Source organism: Chiloscyllium plagiosum, chromosome 14 (genome assembly GCF_004010195.1).
Source record: "Chiloscyllium plagiosum isolate BGI_BamShark_2017 chromosome 14, ASM401019v2, whole genome shotgun sequence".
Lineage (NCBI taxonomy): Eukaryota > Metazoa > Chordata > Chondrichthyes > Orectolobiformes > Hemiscylliidae > Chiloscyllium > Chiloscyllium plagiosum.
The window spans coordinates 59,555,031-59,565,934 of NC_057723.1; the positions used below are offsets into that span (position 1 = coordinate 59,555,031).

The window sequence follows — 10,904 nt, forward strand, 5'->3', positions numbered from 1 at the left end:
TTCTGGCACCATTATTTTAAACGGTGCGGCTATTGTATAATTGTCTTGGACGTGAGATCGCATGAGAACGGAACTATTACATTATATCAGAACCACTTTACTGAAATATCCATAATTAAAAGTGTGAACTTCTGACTATTTTGCATTTCCCATGTCAATTTACACCGATTATTGCTTGTTCATCACCCTGCTCTGCCTTGGTGTTTCTCCCTGCATTTCCTGGCTCATTTGAACTGCTCTTCTTAGTTCCGTGCTTATATTTTCTGACCACAGTGTTGCCTTTGCTGTTCCTAAGGATCTCATTGACCCTGTTTTGCTCATACTTGTGCTGGAACTGGTGCCATGTACTAAAGAAGTTAGGGCAGCTTCCAATGGTACGTTGGCAGCCAGCATGAGCCGCCTACCACTTCTCCCTGTCCTTCAGCATTATCTTGGACTGTTGGTCTACTTGCCCAGTGTTCAATCTTGATAAGCTTCAGTGCCCTCCATTTAAACTTATCAAGCTGTTGTACTGTAGCACTGCAGTTGACCACTGATTCTACACCCATCCTCGGCAATGATTTGCAAATAGTTCATTCATGGTTCATGTGTTTTGACAATAGTTTTTGGGGATTGAAGTTTTTACAGTAGGAAGTGGAGTAAACGCAAGCTTAGAGGCTACTACACTTTAAAGATTTGGCCACGTTCATTTACAAGGTTAATTTATGGAAAGGTAGATTCATTTAAAACAGCAGGTGACTGACCTTAGCAGAAAAAGTGGAGGAGTAACCTTTTTTTTTGTGGGCAATTTGGAGTATGTCCTTGTGGGTCTGCTCTCTTGGCCTGACCAAGTTGGCTATTTAACAGGACCCAGTAACAGCAGGCCGTGGAGAGGGTCAAAACTGCTGAGTGCCCATCTTTTGATAGCTATAGCTTATGTCTGGGCCCCTTTTGAAGAAGGAAGATGTGGTGTCCACCAACACTATTGATCTCTCTTTTAGAGAGTGGCTACAGCAGGGGTTTTGTTTCCCCTTCAAACCCCCCCAAAACCTCTGCCTGATCTCTGATCGTCTGCATTGTTCCTAATGAACTTTGAACATAAATTAATCAATTCAAAAACAAGGGTTTACTTGTGGTGACTATTAGATGTTGTGAAGATACTGTGGCTTTACCAGGTGTATTTTGACCTGATTCTGTTTTTGAGGTTTTAAGGCAGAGTTAATGAGCAGTCCATCAGAACCACTAGAGTAAACAGCTTGTGAGGCCTTGGATTTTTTTTGAAATGTTGGAATAAACATAGCCTGAAAGGGTGTGGTTAAGCTCTCCCAGAACTGATTTCACCTATTACATTGTGGTCTTGAAGTGGAAGCTATTTCCCCCTCCTCATTTAAAGCCAGAAGCCGGGTGTTCTCTTCCTTCAACTGGAGTTGCAAGTGAGACCATCTGTTTTCTGATTTGACTGTATGGCAAGGGTGTGTTTATGGGATGTTACTACATTGGAGTAGTTAATTTGTAATAGTTACCGTGTTCTGTTAAGTTTTCCAATAAGTTATTTCTTCTTTTCTATTTTAACTAACTATGGTGGATGAGCCCAATGTGTTTTGCTTTAAATCTGGTAGCTTGACCAATTGAATTACATCTGGAACGCAACACGTTGCATTTATCTTTTAAAATTAAAAAAAAAAGCATTTAGACCAATCTTCTGAATATTTTGAGCAAGTTTGGTCTGGTCCATAACAATGAGGAGAAAAACACAGGTGATTAGGGGGAAGAAAATGTTCAGTTTTGTGTGAGAGAACTTATGACTTCAACAAAAAAGGGGGGGTCGGAAATGAAACCTGTCCAATTCTTGAAGTAAGGCAGTCCAGAAAGCAATTTTTGTTTTGGTTAGAGGTAAACTAATTTAAGTGTTTTGTGGATTTCAAAGGAGTGCAAAATACGTTTTCATTATTTCGATCAAAGGAGTTTTAAGAGTGAGACTTTTAATCTAAAGGGCGCTATGGTGGCTCAGTGGTTAGCACTGCTACTTCAGTGCCAGGGAGCTAGGTTCGATTCCAGCCTTGGGTATCTGTATGTGCAGAGTTGGCACATTCTCCCAGTGTCTGTGTGGGTTTTCTCCAGGTAGTCTGGTTTCCTCCCCCAATCCAATGATGTGCAGGTTCGGTGCATTGGCTGCGCTAAATTTCCCATAGTGTTCAGAGATAAGTAGGTTAGTGCATTAGTCAGGGTAAATGTGGAGCAGTAGGATAGGGTTATGGGTCTGGTTGGTTACTCTTCGGAGGGTCAGTGTGAGCTTCTTGGACCAAATGGCTTGTTTCCACACTGTAGGGATTCTATGATTAAAGATCTGTTGGAGGGTATTCAGAGCATACCACGTTGTCAGAGATTGAAACTTGAGATTCTGTAACTTTAAATTTTTCTGCTTTTTGCTGAGAAATTTGTTTAATTGCAGCTTGGACCATGCATGTACAGTTTGCCATTCACTGAGAAGATGGTCAAAGTAACTAACAGGCCTGTGAGCAGAAAAAAAACCTAATTTCATCATTCGCTATATGAAGTGCAGATGAGTCTCAATGTCTACTTGAATTTCAGGAAGGAACAGAATTTGTTTCATTACATTTAGTTTTCTGCTGTTTATCCTTTTGAATCAGTTACAGAATTTGGTTTTGATCTGAAACTATTATATTGGTTTTGCATTGACTGCTTTGTTATAATAGCTCAAGTCTGGGAAAAGATTCAAATTTACTTTTTTTTTTCATTAACAGGCAAATAAGCATGACAACAATCAACACTCAGAACATTAGCTTCAAATGGGATCCGAAAAATCTAGAAATAAGGACTTTGGCCGTGGAACGGTTGTTGGAACCTTTGGTTACACAGGTGATTGTATCTGCGACTTTTCCCCCTCCCTAAAACTGTCTTTCATTACAGTACCTTGCTCTTTTAAATTCCTCATTGCCTCTAACTGTTACTCCAACCAATCCATTCGATCTGATAGGATTCGCAACCAATGGATTATATTGCAGATATAATCCTCAGTAACCTGTAAACTCTCCCTAAACTCCTACGTCCAACAAGAAGAGCATATCACTCTACTAAGGGCCACTTTTGCTTTTTCCAATCTGCAGTCCCAGGAAATAACAGTCTTATTTCTCTATGAAACACTGCTCCAGGCTAACCTAATACATATGGCCTATATTTTTAAGTTTAATCAAGAGACCAATCTGTATAAAATATATAACCAAGAAAGAACTCCGCTACTCACTACTACAGGCTTAAAGCAAGGCCACACTTAAAACTATGAACGTAGCTGTTTCTATGCTGTGACTCTCCCAAACAGGTTCATCCATGATCAGTTGTGAATTTCGCTTTGTTAATTTTCTCAGACACACTCCAATGTCCACTGATTCATGAGTTCAACAGCAAAGGCAGTAACTGCACAGGTTCACTCCTGTGTCTTTTAGCAGTGTGGGTTTCTTTGTCTGAGCAGGAGAGAGAGAGACGGACAATGTGCTGCCTTTGTCCTTCTCCCTTTTAGTAGTGTCATTATTTTGACTTTGTTTTGGAACTTTGGAGGAAAAAAACAGTATATAAAACAGTAATTGATGCTCGTGGAATTCGAGGAAATCACCTCCAACACCTTAAATACCCCAAAGAAAGAGCAGCCTGTAATTGCCAGAAATCTTTCCTGTCTCCATCTTGGATGATCCAGAATCCTCCTTGGCTTTATTAAATTGAAGAGGGTGCTGAAAAAATTTTAAAAATATTATTGGTACTGGAAGTTTTGAGTTATAAGGCTGGGAGTTCTTTTCGCTGGAGGAAAGTAGGTAAACCTTTTAGAGGTTTATAAAATCATGAGGGGCATGGATGAGGTGAATAGCAAAGATTTTTTTCCCTGGGGTTGATGGGAGTTGGGGTATTCAAAACTAGATGACCTATTTTTAAAAACGAGACGAAAGCTATTTAAAAGGGACCTGAGGGTGCAACCTTTGTTTTTGAACACTGTAGTTCATGTGTGGAATGAACTTCCAGAGGGACTGGTGGATGCCAATAGTTAGAATATTTAAAAGACATCTGGAGAAGTACATGAATAAGAAATGAGGGGTATGGACCAAGTGTAGACAGACTGACCAGGCATGGACTGGTCGGACTGAAGGGTCCGTTTCCATGCTGTATTATTCTGACTGTCAGAAATGTTTCATATGTGGAACGAATTGCTAGAGGAATTGTTACAAATTGAAAAGACGTTTGGACAGGTACATGAATAGGAAAGGTTTGGATGGATATGGGCAAATGTGGGCAAATGGCAGTAGTTTAGTTTGGGGAAACTTGGTTGGCATGGATGAGTTGGACCAAAGGATCTGTTTCCGTGCTGTAATACTGGATGCCTGTGGCGTGGCAAATTTTTTGACCGTCGAGGGCATGTTGGCTTCATTCTGCGCATACAACTTGGAATCAGAATTTGTTGGAAATCTGGAGTAGGGGTTGTGAGCCTCTTTGTGTTTCCCTTATTTCTGTATTCGAGAAGTGTTTTTCATGCTGGTTAAATTTATCAATTCAATCATAACCTAGTATCCAATCTGGGCCTTTTTAGATCTTGGATGCTTTTGGAAGCCTGTCCCCCAGGTGGTTGATTTTTCTTTCATTCAAGATTTTATCACAAGCTGTCCTTCCTACTGAAATCTCTCGTTTCTTGATGAGTGGTGACTGTTTAGTTTTGCCACCATTCCAACATTACAAACCTCTTGGAGTTAGCCCAGCTTGCTGCTGAAACCTATGGATGTGACAATTCCAGTGCTCTCCTCTGCAGGTTCAATTTGTTCAAACTCATTGTTTATTTGTATGTCCTGTTCACCCAACACCCTATTCTTACTAGCTTAAGATTCATGTTTTCATTTAAATCCCTGTTTCTCTGACTTCTTATGGCCATGTACACTTCTACTCTGACATTTCCTGAACTTTGTTCTTCTAACTTAAAATATTTCCTCTTTTTTTTTTGTTCCACAATTAGTTATTACTTTAGATTAGATGTTTTGCAATTCTCTGTTCGATTTTCCTTTTTTCTCCTTCTAAAAGCCTTTTTCAACATCAAGCCTTTTTTTGTGGCTTGCCATTCATTTGATTCCATCGCTGTCAAGTGTGTTAAAGATCCTATGTAAATTCAAGTTACCTTTTACTCTTTTAATGTAATATCCATTAGGACTTTAAGACTAAAATTATACTTTTCAGGTGACAACCCTTGTTAACACCAGCAACAGAGGGCCATCTAACAAAAAGAAAGGACGCTCTAAGAAAGCCCATGTTCTGGCTGCTTCTGTGGAACAGGCAACACAGAATTTCCTGGAGAAGGGTGATAAAATTGCCCATGAGAGCCAATACCTGAAGGAAGAACTAATAGCAGCTGTAGATGATGTACGTAAACAAGGTGAGTGTCACACCATCTGAACTAAAGGGTAGCGCAGGTACTTGGATGTTATTGTATGATGTATATTTTTGTTTCTATCACAGACCATGGCACCATGTGAATTTATTATGCAAAATATTTTCGCCTCTGCAAGACAACCACTACTTTTTCACCTATTAGTTGCACAAATCTTAGGAAGAGAGGGCATGAAAGAAAACTATATTGAATAGCTCAGGTGGTACAAGGGCAGATTTGATTGAAGAAGTCCAATGTTTGTTACCTTTCATACCTTTTCACCTTATTCGTATGTTACGGTGAGGCTGTACTAGGTTATAACGTGTGGTCCTGGTGGAAGCTTTAGTTGTGTTTTTGCCTACATGATCAGTGTTTTAGACCTCAAATAACCTATCGTTTGAGAAGGATAATGTTTTTTCATTGCTATATTAATTTTGTTCACATTCACTAAGACTCCTTGATGATTGCATGAGACTTTAAAATCTGGGCTAAACCCGATTGAATGTTTGTTTGTGACTGAAGTGAAAATTCCTTGAGCTTGCATTTTTCTTAAAGGCTTAGCATTTTTATTGGTTGCACCTTTTCCAACCCAACAAAATCCTTCCAGTCGTAATTGTTGAGATTGCACATAAATCCCAGAGTTTAACTGAGCCAATAATCGATATAATGTCGCTATAACAATTGCAGCTCTATATTCTTTGAAAATGCACACATTTCATCACCAACTTTTAAGTCCACCATTTATTGCTCTTGAAAAGGTGAAGATGGATTTTCTGCCTGGAACCAATCCAAGTTGTATAGTATGGCTATGCTTTAAGTGAGGTTAGGAGGTAAATTCTAAGATTTTAAGCAAGTAATGGTGAGGGGTTGGTGGTATATTTCAAAAGCAAGATAGTGACAGTATATTTTGACAGGTTAAGTAGTCATTTACTGTGAAAGTTGAATGCACTTCTCACTGGGCATTTAACTTCTTAATCAGCATTAATACATTGTAATAAAGCGGTTTTTGTTACCTTCTGTAATAATTGTAGACTAGATCAGTGATTTTTCCTGTATCTTTGTTGTAAATTGTAAATCTGTAACTCTGGGGTCATCAATGCCATTTCAACAAATGTTCCGGGTTTAGTGACTACTTAAGAACAGATGCAAACTTGGAAAAAATATGCTGAAGACTGAATAAGGTAAGGGAAAGGAGCTAGGTGGAGATGGAGCCCAGCGAGTAAGTACAACAGTTAGGCAGACAAAAGAATGGCATTGGTGAGCCTGGGAGAAAAAGGAAGCTGGTAATAGGGACCATATGTAAGTGAAAATGGATTGGCTGTAATGAAAGCTGACTAGGACATGGAAGTAGATGTTCAGGCTCTAAAATTATTAGACTCCATATTGAATCTTGAAAACTTCACCATCCCCACGCAGAAAACGAGATACTGCTCATGTAGCTTGAACACTGCAGTAAGCCTGAGACAGAAATATTGACCAGGGTACACCATGGTGTGTTGAAGTGAAAGGTAACTGGAAGCTTGGCGTCATTTTTGCTGACAGAACACAGGTGTTCCACGAAGTGCTTGTCCTGTTTGTGTTTCCCCTTCCCAATGTAAAGGGTACCACTCAGTAAACAGCGATTAGACTAGATTGAGTGAAGTACAGGTAAATCACTGGAAGGTGTGTCTGGAACCTTGGATAGTGAAGAGGGATGAAGTAAGTGGGCAGGTGTTTCACCTTCTGTACTTGCATGGGAAGCTACTGTGGGAGGTCCTACGAGTGGAGGAGAAATGGACAAAGGTGTCCTGGAGGCACCAGTCTCTGTGGAATGCTGACAAGGAAGACGAGGGGAAAATAGACCTGGTGGTGTTCTGCTAGAGGTGGCAGAAATGGTGGCTGACAGTCCTGTGGATATGGATGCTGGTGGGATGGTAACATGAGGATGAGGGGGACCTTTATTGCTGTTGTGGGAGAGAAGAGAAGGGGTGAGGCATGAAGTGTGGAAGATGGATCAGACGTGTAGGAGGGCTTTGTCAATTGTGGTGGTAGGGGATTCAGCACATAGTTAAGAAAAAACGTTGGATTTTTCTGAGGCCCTCCTGCAGAAAGTGGCATAATCAGAACAGATACGATGGAGACTGAGTAACCGAGAGAATGAAATGAAATGACTTGGAGACTTTTACAGGCAATCTGATGGCTGACAGACTTCTTGGGTGATTCATGTGGAGTCAGCATTTCAGGAACTGAAGACCCATGACCATCTCTGATCAAAGTCCAGTCTTCAACTGTCTGGAGATCTGAGCATTCATCAGCTTAAGCTGTCTTTCTGCATATAATATACTTCATGAAAACTGCAAGTAACTCTCGCGCCCATTTTAACCCACTCTTCATAGTTCACCCATTGTTTTAATGAATTGAGACGATAAGATGTTAGAGGTAGGCTATTCAGCCTGTTGACTTTGCTTTTAATTCTCAATTTTCCTGTCTTTTCCATTAACCCTGGATTCCCTTGCTTAAAGGTCTGTCTGTCTCAGCCTTGAAGATATTTAACAATCTAGCATCAACAGCCATAGAAGTCTGCAGCACAGGAAAATGCTGTGTCAATCAAAAACGAATCCCTCCCTATTCTAATCCCATTTCCAGCACCTGAACCACAGCCTTTTATGCTTTGGCATTGCAAGTATATATTTAAATACTGCTTCAATGTTATAAAGCTTTATACCTGTACCACCTTCCTATCCTTATCATCCTCTGCATGAATTTTTTATCCCCCCTCCCTTCTAAACCTCTTTTCCCCTTACCTAAAATCTGCCCCCAGTCATCGATCACTCTGCCAAGGGGAAAAACTCATTGCTATCTACCAAGTCTGTACCCCTGATCATGTTACACTGTCAATTTAACGCATGATTTTATTAAGTGATCGTATGGACTCTGGACGTAGACGACCACTTTGCCACATGATATTTTTACGTGGAAACTTGGGTTCTCAAGTAGGAAAAAACAGGTATAAGTGATTTATATTTCTATGATGTGTATGTTAAGGTGGATGTTTTAGTTTCAATTTGAATTCTGAGTGGTGCCAGCTGTTTGATATTTGTTGTGCATTTAGCTGAGGCTTGGAAGAAATTTTTGAGGTGAATATTTTAATGCTTTTGAAAACCTGACTAGATGAGGAAAATTTATTGGGAACAAGATGTTCTATAATGCAGTAACAGGAGTTCACGGAGTGTGAAAATGTCTTTGAGAGAAAAGTCAGATACCTGCAGCAGTCTTCAGAGTAGATGGGACAGGAGAAAGAAGTCCTGAGATGCTTCTGAAGAAGTCTGTGCAAGAGCAACTTAAGAAATGCTTTATTGTAGGAATGCTTGAGAAATTGATAGAGAGTTCTTGGAGAATACTTGTTTGTTTCATGCACGTGTGCAGAGACTTTTTAACACCAGGATCAAAGCTTCCTCTGTCAAATTGTAGAACTCCTTTTAAGCTTTATACAGATTACAGCATGCATATTACAATAACAAATATAATTCCCACATTTCAACATCCATGTTATCTTTTTCTCTCAGTCATTGTAGGTGTTTATTTCTATCCAAGGCTTTTGCTAACCACTAATCTTGAGAGCCCAAATGTATTTCTTTCTCATGAATTATGTCAGCTTGGTTGTTACAGATTACATGGCTAAAGCTTTAAACCTGACTAATTTAACCCCTTCCTTCAACTTAAGAAATGAGTTATAAACTGAGTGCACTAAGTATTAGGAGTTTTTTTTTAAAGAATTTCCTGAAGAGGCATTACCTAAAGAAGATGGCATCAAGTGAATGCACATGTTTGCTGCAAGTGCAGTCGTGTCAACAGAATAAAGATCTTTAAACTGGAAGCAAGTTGACCCTTGCCTAATGTTTTCATGTCTTTTAAACATCTTATTGAAGGAAATAGAGTTGAATTTTTATTGCTAATAACTGTAAGAATAGATAACATTTTTGAAAAGGTGTCAAATATAAATGTTAATGTCTGAGAGACTTGAGTCTCACATAAAGTGCAAGGTTAGTCTGCAGATGCAGAGGCAATTAGGCAAGTGACATGTTGGCCTTTATTGTAAAATAGAAGTTTTTAAAAAAGTGTTAGTCTCAAAGTTCTACATAATTCTATGCTTAATGTGTGTTTTCTGACCTTAGCTAAAGGAGTATATGCTTGGCTAGAAGCAGTACAGCAAAGATTCATTGGATTTAATTTTTAAGATGAGAGGGTGGTCATGTTCTGAGGTCAAATAAGATAAGCCTTTACTCTGCAATTTGAAAAGAGCCAATCTCAGTGGACCATGCAGGTCAAAGACAGATAGAGACTGATATCTTATTTTGGCTGTGGAATTTGGAATAATGGTGCACAGCTTCAGGATTAGGAGTTGATTATTTAGGACCTTGAGGATAAATTTTCTTCAGTCAGATTTGTAAATCTTTCAAATTATCTATCAGTCCTATGCTTGCTTGAGCAGTGAATATATTTAAAACAAAGATTGAAAGATTTTCCACTTCTTCCCATTAGGGAATAGAGAGAGTGGGCAGCAGTAGATGATCAATTATTATTGTATTGAATGGTAAAGCAAGTCTGAGGAGCCAGATGGATGTTTCCTATTTCTTATGTTCTTAGGAAGCCTTTTATGGCATTACCTTCTGCCTACTTCATTCCCCTGACTTAATTTTTGATTCTCAACGTAAACTGTTCCCTGCTTGGAGGTTATTGTCCATATTAACCCTATGGTTTTTATCAAATTTTTTCAAAGAGAAAGTAAGCACATTACATTGTACTCTCTGTTAAGCAAATAGAAACATACAGCAAAAACACAAGAAACTGGTGATGTAAATTTAAATCCCCAAATCGTTTCGATTGCCTTTGACTGATTCTTTGTCACATTTTACAGAACTAAATTTTAATGTTATTGATTTTAATAGAGGAGCTCTGACTGGCATACAAGAAAAATTTCCTTCACTTCAGGAACTGTTGAGGAATTGTTCCTTGTGGAGAGAAGAAAGTTTGTGTTGTGCCTAACAGAATGGTTTGATGGATACCTGTGAGATTGTCTAAGTTTCTTCCAGAGCATTGATTAATAAAATTACATATGCTTTATAGACAATAGGTGCAGGAGTAGGCCATTCAGCCCTTTGAGCCTGCACCGCCATTCAATATAATCATGGCTGATCATTCCTAATCAGTATCCTGTTCCTGCCTTATCTCCATAACCCTTGATTCCACTATCTTTGAGAGCTCTATCCAACTCTTTCTTAAATGAATCCAGAGAGTGGGCCTCCACTGCCCTCTGGGGCAGAGCATTCCACACAGCCAGCACTCTGGGTGAAGAAGTTTCTCCTGAGCTCTGTCCTAAATGGTCTACCCCATATTTTTAAGCTGTATCCTCTAGTTTGGCACTCACCCATCAGTGGAAATATGTTTTCTACTGCCAGAGTGTCCAATCCTTTCATAATCTTATACGTCTCAATCAGATCCCCTCTCAGTCTTCTAAACTCAAGGG

At 39.3% G+C, this 10,904-nt stretch overlaps 1 protein-coding gene across 2 annotated transcripts in view; it reads left to right on the forward strand.

Moving 5' to 3' along the window:
• Positions 1–10,904, forward strand: part of ctnna1 (catenin (cadherin-associated protein), alpha 1) — a 160,504-nt gene that overhangs the window by 16,693 nt on the left and 132,907 nt on the right. For both annotated transcript variants that reach the window (XM_043703889.1, XM_043703890.1), the window contains exons 2-3: positions 2,745–2,859; positions 5,209–5,404. In XM_043703889.1, coding sequence (XP_043559824.1) covers positions 2,755–2,859; positions 5,209–5,404 — 301 coding nt within the window. In that variant the 5' untranslated portion in view covers positions 2,745–2,754. The remainder of the gene's footprint in view (positions 1–2,744; positions 2,860–5,208; positions 5,405–10,904) is intronic.